At 46.4% G+C, this 23,224-nt stretch overlaps 1 protein-coding gene across 1 annotated transcript; it reads right to left on the bottom strand.

The window, feature by feature from the left end:
• Positions 1 to 1,087: 1,087 nt before the first annotated feature.
• On the bottom strand, positions 1,088 to 9,863 carry NABP1 (nucleic acid binding protein 1). The gene is made up of 6 exons (XM_065750302.1): positions 9,580 to 9,863; positions 9,347 to 9,485; positions 6,328 to 6,399; positions 4,967 to 5,039; positions 4,672 to 4,738; positions 1,088 to 3,346 (listed from the first exon to the last, which is right to left on the bottom strand). The coding sequence occupies exons 1-6, from the start codon at positions 9,668 to 9,670 to the stop codon at positions 3,159 to 3,161; spliced, it is 630 nt and encodes a 209-aa protein (XP_065606374.1). The 5' UTR covers positions 9,671 to 9,863; the 3' UTR covers positions 1,088 to 3,158.
• Positions 9,864 to 23,224: the final 13,361 nt, after the last annotated feature.

Below are 23,224 nucleotides of genomic sequence, written 5' to 3'. Positions count from 1 at the left end.
CAGCACTAAACACCCATACTCTCATTAGCACTTGAGCAATACCGTAGATCTGCACAGGACTGCAGCTTGAGCAGTTTTAACTGAAGGCCGCAGCCATCCAGATCACTTGTAAACACAAGACCAAGGCATGTGATGTATAATCGCTGGTTTCATGTTACTTAGCACCCCTTCCTCCCCCCCTTGTCCCTGTGGATGTAGGTCACACGGCCTCAGCACATGCTCAAGGCTAGGTGGTGTCTCACAGTACAGGATTGCTTTTCCACTTTGGGAAGACTCATGCTGAGAAAGGACTTCAGCACACAGCAAACCCCTGCACTGAGATATTGCTGGTCTGGAGCAGTGCCTTTGGTACAGGGGAAGAGAGCAGCACTGGTGTGATGTGACTGCTGTCAGGTGATTCAAGTGTGCCTCAATTGCTCTGCACAGCAGACTGTGGTTTGTCTGGACAAGTTCCTCCTTTATGGCTCTGCATGGGATCTACCTAAAGACTTGTGTATTAAAGACTCCCTACTGCCCTACCCAGGGGCCCCACAAGCCAGCTTATAGTGTCTGAGTAATTCATGACCACTGCTTGTTTACATAGAGAAATGTTTCTGTGCAAGCCTCCACAGAGCAAGGTGACAGGATCCAGATGCAAGGCAGGCTTCCAGACGCCTCTGCAAGTTGAGAGCTCTCTATCTTGACACTGATACCTCTGAGGGAAATAACTTGTTTTGTACTAGGTTCACAGGAAGCTCAGAGGAACCTTGAAAAGTTGCTATGATTATTTACTTTTAGTCCATGCGATTTTTCAGGGCACGGATCTCCCCTGCAAAGAAGTAAAAATTCATTAATAAACTGAAATAGTTTCACACAAGAAAGATGAAGGCAGGAATGTTACTAACCTTGAAAACACGGAGACCAGCTTCTTGTGTTTTTTTCCTCCCAACTGCAAATCAATTGTCCACTTGACAGCAAAGATTTCAACTTCACGCCATTTACCAGCAGTGATGTCAATTTTGAATGTGAACAACTTCATTTATTAGCTTAATAAAAAGCCAAAACGCATAGAGCTGCAAACACCAGGTACCTCAGCATACACTGAAAGTGGGTTCAGCACTATAACCAACCTTCTTTATTATTGTAGAGAAACCAAGATCACCAGGATTGCAGAGATCCACAGCTGAGAAATCCCAACAAATACGAAGTCGCCACCGTGCTATCACTTGCACTGCTCACTTACTACAGTTACAGCTACGACTGGAAAGCTCTCACACCACACTTGCATCTCATTTACCTTTTGAGCACATCACGTGCACTTCACAGGTTTAGAAGTCCTCCTGGCTTCCTTCTCATAAGCATATCAAACATCTTAATGCAACACCACATAAAAGCTTCTCCATACATCTACACTCTATGCATGTTTGTTTTTTTCTAAATACATAAACAATTTTAAGTCCCTGAGTTACACATTTCCTTACGCCACCTCCCCAGAAATCGTTGCATGCTTTAGGTTTACAAGTTACCATTGCTCTCCTGTATCAGCACCAGTTGAGTGTCCTCAGGAGGCACATCACCCTCCCTTGTATGCAAGACAAATTTGGCAACAAGCATCAGGAAAGCACCAACTGGAGACAAACAGCACACAGGTTTCCCTAGAGCTTCCTTGAGATATTTGCTGCTGCTGCCTGCTTTTAAAGGACAGATTGGTATTTCAGAATCAAGCAAGGAACCTTCGCCCCTTGGAGGCAATTGTCAACAAATCATCTTGATAAGAGTACCAAACACATCAAACATAACTTGTAAACATCAGTAATTTAGGGATACTAACATGGATGACAACAGAGACAACTTGCAATTCAGAAACAGCCTTTTGTCACAAAGTCTTTTTGGCTTGACAAAGAAAGTTAAATTTGTTTTTGAAATGGTTAGTGCAATTTTTATTTGAGAGGTCAGCTGTAAGAAGAGTTAAACAGATGAAACCAGTATGACACCTCAGCTTCAAAGTCGTATTTTAAACCTGATCTGAAATATGGCACAGGACTCTAGATAAAGAGTCAAGACATTTGTAATCCCAGAAATAAAACCACAGCTACTTCCCTCCCAGGGAGATTAGGGTGGGAGGGGTTAAGTTCTCTAAGGGATAACTCATTCCATATAAAACAGAGGAACAAAAGCTTACAGCATCAGAACTGCAGCTGTGTGCTTGGCCTGTACCTCCACAATCCACACATCCAGCTTGATCTAATATATAATTGATTTGGAAAAGTGAATGAAGGAAAAGTAGGCAGCCTCATTGAAGAGATATATAATGCAGCATTTGAGAACAGTTTCTGAAACACATTCTTTCCTGGAGATTCAGAGTCCTGTAAAGGTAGCTTTGGGCTTTCACACCAGGAGCAGCTACTAACAGTATTCTCCAGTGCTATCTGAATTTAGATCTGTCATATTCCAAGCAAAGCAAGAATAAGTATCCAAGCTTCTACCCAAAGCAGAAAGAATCAGCGTTGCTTTCCTTGACACTGATGACAGTGTATTACTGAGAATTTCTTTAGGAGAGTATACAGGTTTCTGGAATCAGAGGTTAGGCCTCAAGACACTCCCAGGGTCTTCAACTTTTGAGTTAATAGTTCCAATCTAGAAAACACCACAAAGTGCTGACCCCATCATTTCCTTATACTTATTGCTTTCTCCAAGCTATATTCATCCTAAGGACACCTAATTCACTGCGGTACGTTTGCCACTCTCCATAATTTCTCTTCCAATACGAAGGACTCCCACTAGCCCTAATGGAAGTCAACGTATGTGCACACAGGACATTACAAACCATTTAAGGCTATATGGCTGATGAAGAGAAACAGAAAAATACATACACATTACTGAAATTTTCTTCCATTTAACAAAGGGTATCGAGTTTTAATTGAGACTTTTCAAACCATTACCCCTCACCCTCTTTATTATCCACCTTTTCTCCCTACTCCTTTAATTTAATGGGAAGACTCCCGGTGCTTCCCTAAGCAAAACAGAAAGATCACATTAAGTTTGCTCCATAGACCAAAAGGTAAAAAAAAAAAAAAAAAAGGGACAAACTGGTTCACAGTTAACCATAAATAAAAGTGCAATAAGTGTTCAAGTAGAGTGTAGAGTTTAAGCAAGCTGTACAACCACGTCTGGCATAGTCATCTTTTAAAGGCTCTGCGTGGGTCCCTCCCGTTACTGACAGCAGGGGGAAGAGGCTGAACACTATTAGCTGCTGCTGGATTTACAGGTCCTCGTCCATTGCCTCTCCCACTACCTGCATAAGAGTGGCCATGATTATATGTAAATGGAAATCCACTTGAGTCAGGTCCAGATTGTAAACCATTTCCTGGAAAAGACAAAAAAGGTCATCACAAGTTCCACTGACTGAAATCACAACTCCCCTGCACAAGTTAACAACAGAACACAGTTTGCAGCAACCAACAAGCCCTGAGCACTAGAAAGGCTTTTCCAAGGCCCCACTCTGCAACTTACCTTCTCTCCCCCATCCCTTCCATCCACTTTCAACAAAAGTGAGACAGGACACAGGGAGCTGCATGACAACTCTTTGCACAGGAAAGAGACGGGGGTCTAATGAAACTAGACTGATGCTTTCAGAAATGCTGGCTGATAGGTAGCACACCAAGGTTACAGAGACACAGCAGGACAAATCAAGAAGAAACAAGCCAAAGGAAAGCAGGTCATGCATAGCTTACTGCATCATTCCCCCACCACCAGAATTTGGGATAGAAAGCTGTCTTGTGAGATTCTGCCACAGAAGCAAGTCAGCTAGCTCAGAAATTTGAGCATTAGCCATCATGGCTTATGTTTTGTTTTTGCTTCCTCTGAGGAGGTGCCTACATACCAACTAGGTTAAATGCCCAGTTGGCTCATTCTGGAAAAGGAGAGACTGGCCTCAGAAAGCACTGCCCTTCTTTGTTCAGAAGCATTTGTTTTCAAAGAAGGCTCATAAGTGAAGTTAAAGAAATGATAGTCATATTACTAAAGAAGCAGACAGTCACTGTTTAGAAGTTACACAGAGCTTTGGAGCAGTGAGTTATGTATCAGTTTGCAGTCATCCATCAGCAGAGCTTAGCTGTACGACACCAGGCACTGAGTCTGGGCTTTGTGTAGGCAGCCACAAATAAGGCTCCCTCTGAGCTTACACCCACTCAAGACTTTGAAGCAACTTACTTAAGCTTTAATGTTTAAATAGAGTATATTACAGAAGCACGCAGTCAGGTCAGATATTAGAATTCAGATTACCACCACTTCTATCTATTTTGAGGACCTAACCTGGCAGGAAAACCATGGTAACAGGGAAGATTTTTAAGGCCAAGGTCTCAGGTGGTTTAAAGAAAAATGTCTCCTTCTAATCCACTTTATAAGCAGAATTTGAAGTGCTACAAAGCTCTTTGAAAGTATCAGAACAATCAAGAGTTGGCAAAATCCCTTTACACAGTACAGGTACCATGAATATTCTGATCTCTTCCTCTTCTTGGAAGCAAACCCCAAAACCATTATTCAGGAAACATTTGTGTTCGTGTGCTTGCAGACTCAAAAGACTTTTTAAAGACTAGTACATTTTTAATATAGTAGAACAGAACCTTAAAATAAATTTCTTTTCATTTTCATTGACATACTTTCACTTCCACAAAATGAAAAATGACTTACCCAGTGGCCCGAAAGTACAAGAACCCATATTACTTGATGCAGAACTATTATTCTGTTCGCCTTGTGCCTTCAGAGAGATATAAAAAGAAACATGGATCAGAGTAGTTTTCATAGTTTCACATAGAGGGATTGATTTTCTTCCTGTGTTCCTATTTCAGCTCCATACAGAAGTTACCTGCTACTCCGGTTATTGACTTTAATCTACTTATTAGTTCAAGCCCATTTTTCCAGAAGAGTCACAGTATTCATAACAAAGAACACTTTATGGTGGAATTCTCAGACAAGTTTAACATACCAGTTTGTTCTGTCCAACGTGTTCTGAGTTGGGCTCACTGAAGTTTGGCACTTCTGAGTATACCATGCAGAACCTGAGGAGAAATTACCATTATGGGGAGGTTCCAAAACTATTCTTAAACTTCTCTACTCTGCTACTCAAAGAATCTATGTCCCACACATATCCGACCATGAACTAATCCAGAGCCCTCTCGTTCAGAAAGGGTCAGTAGGTTTTAAAAGGTCTTGCTACTTGTTTGATCCCTGTGTAGGGTTGTGGTGAAGCTGTCGCAGGTAGTTCTGTCAAGCAGAAGCAAATACACATCTGCTGTAGGAAGTAGAACAGCCAAAAGAAAACAAAACGTAACAAAGAGCTCCCTCACATCTCCCATCTGCACATTTCTGTCCAGCACCCACTCACAAGGTCACCTGAGGCAGAGCCACCCAGCCTGCTCCCAGACTATGGCTGCATTAGATATCTAGAGAGAACAAATAACTCCCACACATTCCCATGCAATGAGTACCCCATTACCATAATAACACAGAAGAGTCCAGGACAAGGAACAAAATCCAGCACATCCTTTCAGGGGAGTCTTAACAAATAGAACCACGTGGAAATTATAGCAGGAAGAAAGATCTGGATCATTAAGCAGCTCAGAGTTGCTCAACAGAAGAGCAGCTCCTGCTGGGAGGCAGAACCTAGACAAAGAGTCACCTCAGTCCAACCTGTCAGACTCTAAACCTACTGGATGACAACACTGAGGCACCAACTTGAACTAAGAAAACTGGCAGGTCATTCCTCATCTAAGAGGAGGGCCACCCCATAGCACTACCTCTCCAGTGACTACAAGGGCTCCTGCAGCACTGTGTAACAGCAAAAGTTTTCTCTTTTGGTTAGAAATGTTGCTATTTTACCTGTTGCCTGCCAAGCATGTTACTCGTTCTGGGACACAAAAAGTCACCATCTCACTGTGAGCACTTTAAGGACAGTTTGAGGCTTGTTTCTGTTTAGACAGAATTCACTCAAGCTACCTTTGTCTTCTTTCTTTGTACTGCTTCTCTCAAGCATGATAGAGTCTTCCATCAAAACAATAACTCAAGCTGAGTGACTAAGTTCTTTGTCATCTGAATGCTTTCCCACCACCACCTCACCATAAAATCCAGACCTGTGCTGTGACAGAAGCTGTTAACCAGAGAGGACTGGAAGACATTACAACAAATGTGGAAACTCACATTGCAGGCATCAGTGTACCTACCCACAGCCACTCAGCATAGTTTTGCTGACCTAGCTCTTATTTGTTGAGAACCACCACATCTTATACTTACCACGATGCTCTGCTGAGAACTGGACATAAAACAACAGTGTGAATGTGCAATACTTACTCCCCAATTTTATGCAGCTCGCCTCCTCGTCCTGTGTAAAGCGTCAGGCATCCTTTCCACAGAGATGCATACCTGGGCAAAGAGGACAAGCAAAGCAGTCACTCCTAGATGAAGAGAAATACAGCTGCTGAAAAAGCAAGTAGAAATATGACGTCTTCAAGGGTTAAAAGGTACTTCATATCAGAATTAAAGCACTAAAAACAAGCCCCAGGGAGCTCAAGCGTTCTCAACTTTAGGGCACTAAAAAGATTTTGATCTTTATGTTTTACCTCTAGCAAAAGTTACAGAAAGCTCAGCTGAACCCCTTGGGAATTCCAGGAGACCAGCCAACTATTTTGAGACTTGCTCTTTCCCTGGCTAGAGAAAACCTTGTGACCCATTCCTGCAGAAAAGGCATTTTGCCAAAAGCAGTACCCATGTTACCACTCACTGACAAATCTCAGTTCTAGGACTGCTACACTGAAGAAAATATATTTTGCTAGCAACATGTAGAATAGGAAGTGCTCTTTCAGTACTGGTCCTTGGCATTTTTTAAGGCAGAAGTTTGAATGTGGTGTTCCAAGTGGCATACAGACACATACTACTAGCATTTTTGGATTGCAGAAGCATTCACAAGACAGAGCACGAGTGACAACTGCTCCAGGCAATGGAATGCAGGCCACACAAAACCTTCTGTAGAGTTGTTCCTTTCAGTGAGGAGCATCAAGTAAAGAAAACATGGCAGAATGCACACTGTAAGCCTGGATGTAGAGCAAGGGAGCTAAGAGGAGTACAGGCATGTTGATCTTCCTGCAAAGGAAGTGCGAGCCCCAGACATTCCACTCTCGGGAGTCACTGATAATCTGGAGTCACCACTTCCTTATGCTCCAGGTCTATCTCCAAAATAGATAAGGAGCCCTCCTCCACTTGTCCTTTGCCTTCCTTACAGGGTCCCCAGCAGAAGTACCAAGGAGGGGCCCTGCTGGCAGAATAGGACTCTAATGCCTGTGCAGCGGTGACCTTCTCTGCTGAGCACAAACAGTGCAGTGTCAGCTCTACAGTCTGAAGCCTGTCTCAGGAGTTGTTCATTTAGAAGCAGGAACAATGTTTTTCACCTTGTAGTGCTACCTTTCGCTTTAAAGATGATTCCCTGTGTGCTTCACCTTTAATAACTAGTTAGCTGAACAATCTTATGGCAGAGCACAAAGGAAAACAGAAACAGTGAAAAACAAAGGGCACATTTACTGGGACAAGACCCAGCAAATCTTGATACCCTCCAGCCCCAAATTATTCCAGGTACGTGGTTATGCCTCATAAGAGGAAAAAGTTGGCCATACAACACTAAACTCAAGAAATTTGAATTTAGAAATGCTAACTGCAGCAGCTTCCTGTAAATGAGTTAATCAGCCAGTGATGGTAAACAGCAACAGTGCCTGCTTTTGCAGAGAAATGCATCCATAACAGCTTGAAATTCAGCTGAAGAAAGGCACATTTACATGCAAAGCCTAGCTAAGCTCTACTACTTGCAATAAGCAGCTTGCACTGGAAAGCATCAGAATGGATTGAATTGGAATGGACTGCATGGAGCTGAAGACTACCTGTCTTTCAATGGCAACATCCCACACTGAACCCTATCAGGATTAAGTATAAATGCATTCAGAGAACCCCATATGCCTGTTTGAAGGCATTTTTAATAGAAGAACCAAACAAGAATGTACTTGGCTTTTGCAATTACAGTCTAAAGGAGGCTTGCAACTCATGTAAATGAAGGCATGACTTAGCCACCTACAAAGATGATGGATATCAGCTCATAGATTTAATCTGTACAAGCCAAACTCAGTTTTTGACATGAAGAGATGCAACGCCCCTCCCACTGGCAGCACTGAGCTATCAGAGCAGCTGCAGTAAGCAAGCCTCAGAGAATGCTGCTGAAGAGTATCACAACTTGTTTCAATGTCAGCTATGTGTGAGGCCCTGTCCTGGCCCAGAGCCCTGGTTTCACCCTGCACGTTTCAGTGCTGCAGCACTGCCACATGCTCTCCACACCAGCAGGCTTCCTCAGAACCTCCTCCACTGAGGAGCCAGCCCATTTCATAGAAAATATTTGCATAGGAGGAAGCAGCTATAGTCTTGGCAGCAAGGGTCATCCAGTTTCTTCCTAGAACATTGAAATGAGCAAGTAAAAGAGCTCACTCAGCTCTGCTGAGTAATTTTTCCCTTCTTTCTTTCATAAGCACATATTAAAAGGATCTTACGCATGCTGTAGTACCACCATGTCCTGCAGTGCTGTGGGAGAAAGTATCGGTGCAACATTAAAGTGTAAAGTAACTGAGGAACTGAAATGAAAGCAATTGTTGCTGTGTAACTGGCAAAATGAAGGATTTTGTTGTTTTCTCTAAGTCTAGTTTCCCACAGCCACGAAACACAGTATGGGTAGTTTTCAAATTAAACTGTCTCTCTGTGAGAAATTCAGCAGCACCTACCCAACCTTGGGCTCTGCAGTGTAGCCCTAACGTGCGGGCTTACGGTGAAATTGAGAAGGCTCTGCCATGCCCGTCATTTCTGCTAAACCCACTGCAATGAAAAGCAACTTTCTTATGTTAGAGACGTTAATTATCCCTGCCTTCCGCTAAAGAGCCGACTGCTGAGGTACAGTTCAGGCTGTAAAGATAAACACGTGGCTTTCCCTGCCCCGCTTCACTTACAGACCGGGACTGACTGCTGCATGCGCTGCTCCCTATCAAAAGAGCTTCAGAGAACAGCTCTTCGGGCCCAGAGAAGTCGTCCAGCACAGCCAGCCGTGACAACCGCAGGCCCCTCCCACCACCTAGCAGGGCACACGCTGGCGCTGGGCAGTGCCGGGCCGGAGCAGGCTGTTTTCATTTGGCAAGCAGCCCTCGGGCAGCTCCACGACACAGAGCCAGCCCGAGCGGGGCGGGCTGCACCTCCCCACCACGATCCCAAACCTGCTTCCGACCCCCACGCCGTCGTTCGGTGACAAAGGACACGCCGGGCCGAGACAGCCGAGGCCCCTACGCACCCTTTGGTGAGGCGGATGATGTCTCCAGGCTGGATGAGGCTGCCGATCTCGTCCCACACGGAGATGGTGATGCTGCCCGTCTTGTCGGCCACCTTGCAGGACCTCACCTCGTGCCCGTCCTTGGTCTTGGTGACGCGCCCTGCGGGAAGGAAGGAAAGGAGGGATAGAGGAAGGGTGGGGGGGCACCGCGGGACGTGGGCGGCCCGGGCGGGGCATGGAGGGCCGCCACTTACCGATCTCCAGCACAATAAAGACGACATTTAAGTTTTTCAGTCCGGGTTTTATGTCTTTTATGAAGACGTACGCATCACTCGCCGCGCTCATGCTGCGGCCGGCGGGGGGGACAGGACCAGCGGGGGACAGGGCCGTGCCCGCATCCCGCGGGGCGGCGGCAGTGGAGTAGGGCCGGGCGGGCTGGGGCAGGGAGGGGAACCGGCGGCCCTCACACGGGACGGGGACACGGGCACCGAGGGGCCGCGAAGTCACTGGGAGGCTCGACCGACCCCCACCGCTCTCTCTCCCCCCACCAACACGGAAGAGAAACCGCCCGCCTCCCGCTCCCGCCGGCACTGAGGCGAGCATGTGCTCCGCGCCCGTTTTTATACCGACCGGGCGCGACCACCTGAGGAGCCGGGCGGGGGGGGAGCGCGGGGCGCTGCACAATGGAAGCGTCCGATGCACGCGGAGCGCAGGGACTGGGCGACGGGCGGGCGCGCGCCGGCGCCGTGCGCTGATTGGTCCGTGCAGTCGCCATGTTCCCTATGGCCGGGCGGGGTCGGGTGCATGCGCGGTGCGTTCCGTCAGTTGCTCCTGTCCGCGTTGCTGGTCGGGCGGCTGGTGGGCTGCCAACTGCGGGCAGCGGCGTGGGTGAAAGAGCCGCCGGCCGCTGCCACGTGCTCTGTGGGAAAACGTTACCAGTCCTACAGATAAAGAATATCTTTTGTCTAATGTTTAACGGAGACGCTGTCAGCCTTGGATGAGAGTTTGGCCCGAATTCCTTCCTGAGTCCCTCGTGACCACTGGGAAGGCGTTAGCGTGATCAGATTCATGTCATTGCAAGGGTTCTTCAGCGGCAGGGCTGCAGAGCCGGGCAGTTCCTGGCAGAGGCAGGCAGGGGAGAGGCCACCAAGTGATTTATTCATCCCCTCATCTGCACTGCCTAAAGGATGTGGAACAGATATACAGAAATGTTTTACTAAGCTCGTGCAGGCTTTAAGCGAATCATCCTGTGCTTCGTGCCACCTTCCTCTTGACGGATGCACACCCCACGTGTGTTAACTGTGATCACTGGGTTGCACACTGCTCCAGATAAGCATTGCACAACAGCATTGCTGGAGCAGAGCTCTGCTGTGGCAGAATGCACAGCCAAGCTTTTCGTAACTGCTGTCGTCTATGGATTTGAGCTTAAAATAATACAGTGGGAAAGCCCAGCTAGCTAAATGTGGCTTTGAAAGGGCGCAGCAAAGTAGCGTTGCTATTTTCCTGAGAGGGAGAGCCAAATTACAGAACCACCAGGAGCGCTGGAATGGAGAGTGCTACTGTACAGTTTGGGCTGTTCAGAGGCTGGCAGCTATTTGACACGAGCAGTAATACATATCGGTATTTCCACTTGGAGCAGTGACAGTAGAAGAAGATGGAAGGGCAGGAAATTCTCATGTGTAAATGAGATTGATGCACACCTTCTTGATCCAGCTCCTCTTGTGATAGGCCTTGTCCAGCTCCCATTTGGGCTGGAGAAGGAAGGGACAGAGGAATTCATAAGGCTGCTAATCAGCAGCTCCCTTCCCTTGTTCCATCTGGCCATTTTCCTTGGACCTGCTGGAAGTCTGTGTGCTGTTACGGGGCTATGCCCTCACTGAAGTCTTCAAACAACCAGAAGAAGCCTCCCACTTGCAGGCCTTAGTTGTTTTGGGAGACTTTAACCACCCTCACATCTGAACAGCAGGGCTCAAGCAATCTTGGAGAGTTCAAGAGTGCACCGATGGCAGCTTCACGGCACAGGTCATCAAGGAGCTAATGGTGTAAGATGCTGTCCTGAACATGATTCTTAAAAACAAGGAGGAAGAACTGGTTGGAAACGTGAAGGTGGGGTCAGCCTTGGTGGCAGTGACCACAAAATGATTGAGCTCAGGATTCTGAGAGGAGGGAGCAGGGCAGAAGGCAGGACCACGACATTGATTTCAGAAGAAAAAGCTTCGGCCTCTTCAGAGATCTGCTTGTAATACAGTCCTGGAGATAATAGGTGCAGAATTGCTGGTTGGTATTCAAGGATCACCTCCATGCTTAAGAAAAATCCATCCCAGCAAGTATGAAAAGCAAGTGAAGGCAGCAGGAGGAAGGCAGGCAGGCTTTTCTCAATAGTGCTCACAGACAGGACAATAAGCTCAAATTGAGACATTTGAGATTCCTTTCTTTTTTATTTTTGCTGTGAAGGCGGTCAAAAACTGGAACAGATTGCCCCGAGAGGTTGTGGAGTTTCCATTCATGGAAATAGATATTCAAAACCAAGTGGGCATTGTCCTTGGCAACCTGCTGTAGCTCACCTTGCCTGCGAGCAGTTGGACTGGGTCATCTCAAGAGTCTTCACTGACTTCAAAAATTCTGTGATTCTGTGAAAATCTTTCCTATCTGCCAACTGCAAAAAGAGACATAAAGCTCTACTTAGCTTGACACAGGAAGACAAGGTCACAAACTCCCACTGTATCCGTATGTGGCTGGGACTGAGTTGGGAAGACAGAACTGGCCATCTTCTCTTAAATTGTTAGGGAGGTACATGGTCTTTCCAGGTCCATTTTAAGAAAGCTTTCAAAAGAAAGTTTACAGAGTCTGTTCCTCCACCGATGAGCAGTTTTGCTCTGTCTCACAAAGAAACATTTAAAATCTTTCTCATATTTTTTTAATCAACATTCCAGTAGCCAGTCCGTGAGAGTGACTTTGATACTATCCTGCAGTGATTGAATGATTCCTATTTGCTGTGAAGGTGACCTGCAAAGCAAACCACTTTTTATCCTCTGCTTCTTTACGATGTATAAAGAAACCAGAGTTATTATTAATTTATTTTGTTTTTCTATCATCTTTTTTCCTGCTTTGTTTTTAAGGCGAGCTGGTTGTATCTGCAGGCAGTGGAAGCCCCAGCTCTCTGACCTCCCTGCAGGAGGTGTAGTCAGTTTTCCTCAAAGAGGAGAAGCACAGAGGTCATTATTGCAGGTGTATCTTCAGGCACAAGGGCTTCCAGAAGGCTTCCAAATACCTGGGAACAACAAGTTGAAGCCCAGAAGCCATGACAGCAATATGCAATGGAAAGAGAGAGATGTACTGTCAGTAATCTGATCTTTAAAAATGTTAATGAGCACTGACTGCGTGAGAGGGTCACACCAAGAGACGGCACCAAAACTGTGCTTCTGTACTTCACAGGATGTCTGGTAAAGTGTGTGACTGCAGTCAAAGCTGGAGCCTTCCCTTACAGAGGGATTTCAGTGTCTCTGTGCCATTCAGCCAGTCTTACCACAATGAACCAAAATCAGCCTTTGATGAATTTCTACTGCAGGGGTTCCACCGATGCAGCTGAATTCATTTTCAAGCTCATTTGCTTTCTGAAGATTTTGATTCTGTGTGCAAGATATGAGTATTTGTAAGCTAAGGTTACAAGGAGGTTTTCATCCAAAGCAAAGTCGGCGCTGAGTTATTAAAAGATTTATCAGCAGTTGCATATCTAGCAAAAATCCCATGTATCTCAACAGGGCTGGGATTTTACCCTCTGGAGTTAGTCCAGCAGAGAAATTGGTCCAGCCTCCCTCCCCCCACACATACAGCCTTTTCTTTCACTTGATCAGTATTCAGTGCTGCTGGAGTCCCAGAGTAGGTCTTCCTGCAAAGAATCTGCCAGCAAGAGCTGGTACATAGTGTTTTACAGTACACAGAAGCCCCAAAATGCTGCCTTTCACCAAGCTTACCTCTGACATACCTTACCTCTGACAAGCCCCTTAGGAAAGCCGCAGACTCCAACAGTGTTTAACATCGATGACACTTCAACTCCCTGAAGCATGCCCATTTAACAAGCTGGCAGAGAGGGTGATGATCTGGGGACTCCAGAAAAGTGCAGCTTGGTGCCTTCAGCATCTCTTGAGCGCACCGTATTTGGTCAGAGGAGTCATGATTTCTCTGAGGAAATTGCAGAGAAATTTAAGTTTGCCCTGTGCAGCACATATGGAAAGCACAGTGCCTCATCTTCACCTGAAGATCCAAGGTACAACAGGTCTCAGAGATTTGAGGCCCCCTAACGCTCACAATAGCTCTTTCTTAGGTCTCCAGTGAGTCTTATAGCAGAAGGAGACCTCATAGCCTCGCTCCTTCATCAGACAGCTCTTTAGTTGAAAGGTTTAACAAGTGCAGTTGGGAATGACCACTCCTGCACTGCAGCCACACCAGAATAACCCCGCTGCATCTGTGAGGAGACCAGTCCCCAAACAAATACAGTAACTTCTGGTGTTTGTTGTTGTTGTTGTTTGTTTTTTCAATTGCATGAAATGATACGATCTTCATACCAACAAAAATGTGCAGTGAGCCCCTAAACCAGCCATACTGTCATGGCTGGTTGGCTAACACAAGAGAGAAGTACTTAAAATCAGGGAGGAACGGCAGTTTGAGTGGGGCACAGAGCTCTGCACAGAGCTCTGCATTTTCCTTAGAGTGAGATGAGTCACTTGCTTCACACACATGTGGCTCAGCACAGGGCAGCCAGCACTGGGAAGCTGCCTGCTGCCACAGGAACCCCTAAATTACCAGCAAGGCCAAGCCCTTTTCCATCTGTTTTGACCAAAGGAGGCAACATTTCAAAAGGCTTTATGAATGCCTTCTGCGGGGCCAGTCTCTGCCAGGAGCGATTCCTGCATGAGCTGTCCCATGACGTGCTCTGTGGCCGCACTGTACGCCCTGAGGACCAGGAGGATCTCAGCTCTTTCTGCCCTGGGAAGGGTTTCCAGTGCTCTGCTCTGCAGACCCACCACACCGTGCTGGCTGCCAGCCGGCTCCAGTGCGGCTCATGGGCTGCAAGTACAGCGTTGGTTTGCATCATCTAATGATGACCTTCACAAAGGATTTATGATTAGGAAGAAGCCTTTGAAAATTTAATTTGGGTTAAATTTATGTTTTTAATGGAGATTTGGGTGTTTGTTTTTTTTTCCTATGTCTTTAATTTTTTTTCTGAAGCAATGTCTGCTTTTTCCTGAAAGTCTGTTGGTGACATTGATAATATGAACTTACTTACACCTTTCTCAAACCTTAATGTAAGCAGCAGAGTATGTTAAGGAAAAAAAATAAATCTTCTTTCCCAGATCAGTTCCCTTGGCAGAGAAACCACATCTTGCTCTCTCTGCCGTGGAGCTGGATGAAGACATTAGGGCACCTATCCTGCCCCAGTCAGCCCCCACTCCTCCTCCATGACATCCCAGCACTGTCCATATGTGATCACCGCCTTCCTGGTGAGGTCTGGGTTTGCTACTGAGTCAGACTTGGCCATAACACCTGGTGAAAAAAGGGAGGCACAGTGCTGGGGTGCTTCGCTGAGTCAGCGTGGGAATGCTGGCCCTGCCCTCTGTGTAAGCAGAGCACTATAGGACTGGTGCTGCTGGGGATGTGAGCGCGTAGGCACAGCCTCAGTTGTTCAGCTCTGTGCTAACAGCAAAAAGCAAATCCTACGTGGAATAAACAGATCTCATCATGGCAAAGTTCTTCATAAATGACTAACAGCCTTCTGCAGCCTAATACGGAAGCAAGCTGCTCCAGGGTACAGCAAGATTTCATTTCTCTCTTTCTCTTCTCCCTATGGCACCTATAGTTGTACTCAGGTGCACAGCTTCATATCAGTGACTAACAAGTACGTAGCAGTCACCGCAGGTTTCTGTGTCTTGCATGATACTACTACTGTTCAGGTGCTCAAGGGAGGACCTAGGAACCATATACCTGGCCTCAAATGGGTGAGCAGATAAGAAGTGTTTTTCTCAGCGCATCAGACCTGCCAACACAGTATGCTTCAAGTGCCAATGGCAACACAAAATGGTTTTGTACCACAGTTTTTACATTTCCTCCTCCGTGTTATGACCATATGTAAAATCAGTGTTCCAGCCCAGCTGGGATAACAAAGGAAGCAGTTTCTCCCAAAACCCACACAAGAACATGAAATACGCGAGTAATGCAAATAGTTCTTTCTGATTTAGCACCTCTGGGAAGGAAGGTACTATTTGAAACAAACCAAGCTCGTTCATGATACTTTAAATCATAGGGAAAAAAAAAAAAAAGAGGAAGGAAAAAAAGAAAGTCTTACTCATAGCAATAAGAGGTTTGTGGGAACCAATTTACTGCAGCTTAGTGAGGTAACACAGCCAAGCTGCTCTGACGTTGTGCTTATAGGGAAGAGAGCATTCCTGTTCCTCCTGATGACACAGAAACTCCAGCTGTGAAGGCTGTGAAATAGGACATCAGATTGCAAGCACATATCATCAGCCACAAACCCGCTGGTTCCTTCCCTCCTGGCACTTCACACCTACCAGGTGGTCTGATTTAGTTCTCACTCAAGTCACCAGAAGCTCCTCTGAGCAAGGCAGTGCTGGTGGAGAAGGTACCACCTCACAGTCAAAGTGGTTTTGCCCAGGCTCTGTTCATAAGCCATATCAGGTGTTTTGGTGACTGCAGCTTCACACTAGGGGACAGGAGCCTGGTGCCTTTCTGATGGGCAGATGGTTATCTGAAGGCATCGGATACCTTCTGTAGGTTTTCTGCACATACACGCTGCTGGAGTTGTAACATACAAGGCAATTCCTTGTATTATTTCAAGCTTCTTTTGTAATTTCAAAGAAATGGAAGAGCGCCAGTCTATATCCTGATGCTAAGTCACCTATGCTATATGCAGATCTCCACCTGATATCTGATAACTTGCGTACTAAATGGCAGCACATGAAGGCAACTTGTTGAAGACTCCATGAGATGCTTAACTGGCCAAGCTTCTTCTGGGCAGGTGACCTCTCCCATTATTCTGTGCCACATGGAGAAGGCAACTGAAAAAGTACTTACTGGCACACAGATGTGTCCATGGGAAGTCTGTCCAGTTTGTTACTTCCTGTAGGAGGCACATCATCCTCTCATCCACACGCTCATTTAGTCATCAGCCTCTTCTGACTGAGCTTCAGTTGCCATGATTCAGAATTAAGAGAGGAGAGCCACAATAAACGCTCCAGTAAAGCCCCAAAATAAGTCAGATCCTGAGCATCATGAAAAGCCACATGAAAGAAGCTACATAGTGACACACGTTGTGAATACTCCCACATTCACGGGATCTCTGTCAACTCGTACAATTCAATATCTTCAATATTCCTCTATCAAGTTTGTGAGAAAATCAGGGTCTGCAGTGAGGCAATGCGTGCCACTCCTCATGAACCCTCCTTGCTGCACCCAGCTGTTGTGGATCCTAGCCGGTCGCTGAGCTCCAGGCTGCAGGAGGCATCTTCCTGGACCTTGCACAGCGAGTCTGTATGCTTCTTCCCATCCCCATCCAACTCTGTTTCCCTTTTAGCAAAAGGCTGGAAGGAAGACACCCTTCTGTGCTTCTTGTCATTAAGTAAGCCGCTTCAAACCCCCATTAACAAACCAAATATGATGGTTGCTACCCCATCTCAGCTTTGCAGCTCTCCTTAATATGCAGTTTGCAGAGCAACACACAATTAGCAGTAGATACTGTCTGTTCACAGCCAAGTGATGCGCCAGGGAAGGATGTGGAGAGCTCTCATGGAGCCTGTGTCACCCCAACCGCTCTGGCCTGTCATTACAGTCAGGGTCATGAGCAGGTTTGAGCTCATCAGTTACCAGTTTCCCAATACTTAGCAGAAACATGCAAGGCAGCCAGAGCATTGCTTTGATCAACGCTCTGATTTCCTGGGGCTGAAAATAGCAGAGCAGGTGGAGGGCTTTCTGCTGATCATCGCTCCCCTCCCTCCATCAGCAGTATGTGTAACCCCATTGCTCGTGCCCCAAACATCTGAAAAATTGTCTTTCTTCTTTGTAAAACCCCCCTGGAACCGGTTCTGCTGCTATGCATGGCTAAAGCCAGTACCCAGAGGGTTAACCTGGTAATTGCACGATGTGGGCACGCAGAGGGCAGTTCCCCTGCCCAGGCACAGGCTGCTGATGCAGGCTTCTCACATCCCACTGGTGCCATGGCAGCACAGAGGCGTGCACCTCCACACTTAACCTGCTCCAGGAAGCACTTCCCGTGTGAATCAGGCACAGAGCTGCTAAACCACTGTGGCATCAAAATCAGCAGTGGCCACAGGCACATGAAACCGAAAAAGCTGCAAGAGTGGTTCTTCATGTGCTGGCTGTCCCTGTTTGAGGCTTTCTCTCTCGACTCTTAAGGCACTTCAGTAACCAGTGTCTGCTACCTGGAGACATCAGATAATATTACCTCAGGACGTCCTCTGACTGCATGTTTTACAAGGCAGCCCTCCTCCCTTTCACCCACCGCTTCAGTAATTCCTTGGCTATTTACCCCCCATGCTGTGTTTATTCTGCAGCCAGAAGGGAAGTTCATCTTCCAGGGCTGTGCTGGCAACCCCTGAAACTGCCAGCAGTGAATGTAAACTCCAGCTTGACCTCCTGGGCCTGTAAATCCCAGACCATGCTTGGCTCCTTTTGGTTTTTGTAGGATTCCACGGATTCCGAAAGTAATCTTAGTTTACATTCAATACAGGCAGGTCAAAGATCCTCTGCTGATGCTAAGAGTACTACTTGCATGAGTAGGGACTGCTCACAGAAAAAGGATTACTGGTACAAAAAGGGATTAAAGGACCGAAGCTGTCAGGCTGTAAGTCTCGCTTTTTGCAGTGCCAAGCCTCAGATACATAAGTTGGTCACTAGAGCCGGAGGCCTGCCAGGATGATGCTGCCTGGAGCCCACAGCTCCACCTGTGTCCTCCCAAGGGCAGCCTTGGGCCTTTTGACGTTTCTCCTGTTTTGGAGGACACCCAAGAGCAATTACATCACAGCCTGGGGCCCAACATGTGGCAAGCTCAGTAACAGCACGTTAAGCAGTGTCGCAGTTGCTGCTGTGGGCAGCTGGGAGCAGGCCCTGCCTCCCAGCAGATCTGTGGTGGGCACCGCCTCGCTGGCTGCAATCTCTGCAGGCTGGGTGCATCCCCTGCGTGCTGTGCCTCTGTGCCAGTTTCCCTCTGCCCATACCCACACGTCCTTGAGACAATGACCGGTAGGTTGGCAAGAGCCGCTGTGCTGGCAAAAGCAGTGAGTTCCACGGGGTGGTTAGGGGCAACGAGGAGAGCGTCAGCAGCAGGCACAAAGCAGGGAGCCTTTTCCCAGCAGCCTCCTGCAGCAGCATTTCCAACCCACGCTTGTTGCTATGGACAACCAAAGGCTGCTGGACCGCCTCACTGAGCAGAGCCCTACCACGGTGCGCACGATGGTGAGGCACGTTTGGTGTCCTTGTGAGCATCCTCATCTCACAAGCTCTTTCTGCTGACAGTCACAAACCTGGGTTTTCTGGAGAACCGTGTCTCCAGTTTAATGACGTCTTACTTCCATGTGCCTTTTGGATGCAGAGGGTTCTGTTACCTGCCTTTCAGATGAGGAAACAGAAGAACATCAACCGACTTGCCCCACATCACACAAGAGGCCCATGGAGAGCTGTGGAAGACTCAGTCTCTCCCAGTCCTGCTAGCTGCATGGCAGTTTCTGTTAGTGCCAAGACACAACTACAAAATTCAGTGGGTTTACTCCCATTTTAAGCTGGTGAAAATGCCACCACATTGTGGAAACTTACCCCTGCCGCAGCTCACTTGTTGCCTTGAGCACAGAAATACACTTTCTTTTGGCCAAAAATGAGAACTATGTTATCAGGTGAGGCAGGACGATTAATAAATTACAATCTCTGAAATATTCCTTGGGATGGCACAGAGCAAACATCAAAGAAAAAGCCCTCAGAATAGATTTCGTTTATCCTCCTCCGTTTAAACGCAAGGCATGTCCTCCTCTCCTTCAGCGGATCTGCAGAGAGCCAAAGTGATTCATCTCCCTAACAAAACAGACACAGAGAGCACACCTCCCTGATTAATGAAGTTTTCTACCGAGGACTTGGGTACGTTGCAGCAGACAATGAGAAATGTGATTACTGCTAATACGGCATTGACACAAATGTCAATGATGTAAAGCAAGTCATATCTTTTTGAATCAAGGGTCCCTTCCATCATTATTATTTTCCTTTGCTTCTTCCATTTTAATAAGCCGTTGCTCTGTGCATTACCAAAATACTCCCAAGTAAAACCATCGAGGGACAAATTAGTTCTTGTGTAACGCTTCATTAAATAGCAGGCACCTTTAACAAAAAAGGGTGTTGTGTGTTGACGTAGTCCCATTATCATTTAAACACATAATACTGGAGCCAGAAACGAGTCAGCTGATGCCTTTACCTCAGTGATAACAAATCAGTGTTTTTTACCAAAGTCAAACAGAGCAGGAGGGAGAATAATGTCTCTTTGTCTCCTAGCTGTGGATCTGAGAAGGCTTCCAGCCTGGCCGATGGAAATGGGTCAATGGAGAAACCACCACCGAGCACCCAATTACACTCACTGAGATACTGTTAGATTTCCATATCTTCAGGGAGGGATTAGTTCGGCTTCAGACACAAAGCTGTGCTTTTTTTTCCCAGTAAGTAGAAGAAGAATATGCAAGGATCTGGGAAGGAGCTGAGTTTCCAGAGGCTTGGAGAATTGTTAGTGCCATCCACAAAAGCATTAAAGTCCTTAAGCTCAGCACAGAAGCTGCAAAAGAAATGGCAATCCTTAAAGCCAACCTCATTTCTGTACAAAAAGAGAAACAAGTGGCCAGATGGGAGCAGGAAGCAGCAGAGAGATGAGCACTGTGCTCAAATGGCACAGCTCTCATGTGGGTTTGAACCTCATACTGCTGCTTCAGGAAGTGGGGGCACAGTACAGGCAAATCAAACTTAAGATTACCTGGGGGAGAGCTGGAGTGGAAACTGGCAAAACAGAACGCAGACTTTCACAGCGAATGAAACAACAGAAAGTTGTAAAAAGGAGAAAGCCTGCAAAATACTTGTAGCCAACCTAGGCACAGAGTGGGAGACAACAAACTATGAGGTGTACCAGCACCACGAGGCAGCTGAGTCATGTCAGTGTGTCTGCCCTGCTGCAGGAGGATCGAACCGAGCACAGGCTGATACATAAATTAAAAAGTCACGGGACCAGATGGCTTTCATCGAGATATTATTTCTTGTGCTGCTGCTGGTTTGCTTACTACTGTGTCTGCAAATTGGAAACGCCTTTGTTGAAGAAAAACTTGCCAGTGGTGGAATGCTGAACTGTTAGAACAAATGGGTGAATTACTCACGCTGAGGACAGCAGCTCAGTTAAAACAACCATCCTCCTCACCTCTCCAGACATCATAGCTTGTTACAGCTCATAAATGTTACACCTCCTGGTCAGCACTTACTTAGGTGGCTATTTCTTTTTCAACACCCTGGTATTCTCACAAGCTGGTGTTATCCCTGATTTACTATTCAGAATGACAGCAAATTTAGGAATCAAAAATGAAGAACCTGGGTCACTTGTTGGCAGGATTAGAAGAGTGAAAATGATGTGTCTGTCTCAGAAAATGCACGTAGTCAGACTTTGGAGACCCAAGAGTTTGGCATCCAAAAGAAGACATTTGATGGCAAAATCTACAGCGTTGTTTAAAAACCTCAAGAAGAGTGAGGGACTTCAATGTCATGAAGCAGCACAGGAGGAAAGAGCATCTGTAAGTTAGAAGTGTGTTTACGGTTGTATTAATGGACTCGGACATAAAGAACATTCGTAATATACCTACATTGCTGTGCCCTCAAAGTAAAGACATGCAAAACCTGAAAAAGAAGACAGACGTGCCATGTGGAAAACTGGTTGTAACTTCTTTGTGGGCTGAAGAGAGAAATAAAAGAGAAGATCACATACATGATGAAAAAGCATGAAAACATTAAAATATTTATCCCTTCAATCAACCTAACGTGCTATTTGTAAAGCAGGGAAGATCTTTCCTAATCTGAAGGGATCCTTCTAGCACCGAAGCCTGAAGCTGCTGAGTAGGATACATGTTCAGAAGCAGCACTGAGAACTCAGGCTTCTCACCAGAAAGCTCTGGTTTTCCCTGAAGGGAGTGGTACAGCTGAATATTGTCTTTCAGTGTTACAACACCACTACGGGCTGGATGCTTGATGTATGTCAGCAGTGTCAGCTCTGACCCCTGTAAGAGCCATGGGTGGTTGCACACAGTGACGTGGCAGCTTCAGCCGGGTGCTGTCAGGGTAAGCACAGATTTCCCTCCCTAGAAGCAGCTGAAGAAGCACTGCAAAGGGGCATTGTTTCTGATATCCACAGTACTCCAGTCTAGTTGTTCACAGCAACGTCAACAGTTACTCGGAGAAGTTTCAAGCTTAGGAGAGTGTCAATCTTGTAATTACAGAATGTAACAAACTAGCTAGAGAAGGGCTTGCTTGGAGTATGCCCATGTGTTCTCCATCCACAGCTAGCCAGAAGACATCCCCGCTTTTAACCTCCTCGCACTGAATTATCATTCTCCCACGGCACAAAAGCAAAGAAGCCCGGAGAATTTCGGGCTCTCATCGGTAGGCCAGAGCACACTTCTGCAGAGGCTGGAAGTTGCAGTGTGCCTGTGAACAAGGAGCTCGGACTGCCCCCTGCAGTACACAGCCGTGCTGTGCCTGGGTCACCGGGAGCATCTTCAAATACATCCACTTGCCGTACCTATCAAACCTCAGTGTGAAAGCTTGCGTTGCCACATTTGTACATCTTTACTTTAGGTATTTATCTGTTACACGAAGAAGTGAACGCTCTTTTTACTTTTGAAAACTACATTAATGCCCTCATTGGTACTCACATTTCTAGGAGGGATGTTCTCTGTACTCCCCACCCTCTAGTCCTTATTTGGTAAGACACGGCTTTCCACCATGTACCCCACTGTCACTGCCGTGTGTAAGGCTTGCTTTTTTTCCTCCGTGAAAGTCTTCTGCTGGGACCTGCTTTCTGCACTGGGCACTTCTAACAGCATCCCAAATTCCTTTTCCCGAGCACATAGTTTCCCATCCTATAATATTTATGGCTCTGTTTGACTTTCCCTGCCAGCACATTTGTTGAGAAAATAACAGCCCTCGGGGGCAGATATTTCTTATAGTTTGTTCATGCCTAAAATAATTGTACCAACTTATTAAAAACCCCACTGACAGTATGATACAATAACCTCTGTGATTTATTTCTCTTTCAGCAAGCTTTACAAAAATGCCACTGCCTCATTCCAGCTTCGCACTGTATAGTCCATCATCAAATGCAGCCCTGTGCTCTGATGTTTATAACACACTACAACAAGACATTGGGCTTTGAATTACATTTATTCTGCCCTTATCTTGTTGATTTACTGGTTCCTCAAATATTTGCTTCCTTATACTATCTTAATTGAAGATTCCGCCTGCCTCTATTTTCTTTCACTGCAGCTCTACAGAGAACAACGCTCTGTGAGCAGCGCTCTCATGTTCTCTTCCCCATTTTCTGCATATGGCACCATGCCTATTTTTTTTTCCTACTGCTTTAGCCTTTAAAAGATTTCAAGGGCATTAAAAACAATTGGATTCCACAGCACCTTTTTTTCTTAGTTTCCTTGTTCTCATTTTCCCAAGGCAGCTCTGCCATCTGAAGGTGCAAGCAAAACGTTTACTGGAGGTAGCAGCATTATTAAGAGTAACTCCTGTATGGTTCTGATATCTTTGCATGGAAGGCACGAGGGGCTGTTAATCACAGGTTTGCTCCCTTTT

This window comes from Cyrtonyx montezumae, unplaced genomic scaffold (assembly GCF_038088225.1).
Source record: "Cyrtonyx montezumae isolate F1298 unplaced genomic scaffold, pur_monq_1.0 scaffold_7, whole genome shotgun sequence".
NCBI classification, from domain to species: Eukaryota; Metazoa; Chordata; class Aves; order Galliformes; family Odontophoridae; genus Cyrtonyx; species Cyrtonyx montezumae.
Note: the sequence above shows the minus strand (reverse complement) of the source record. Positions and strands in the feature narration are given on the sequence as shown.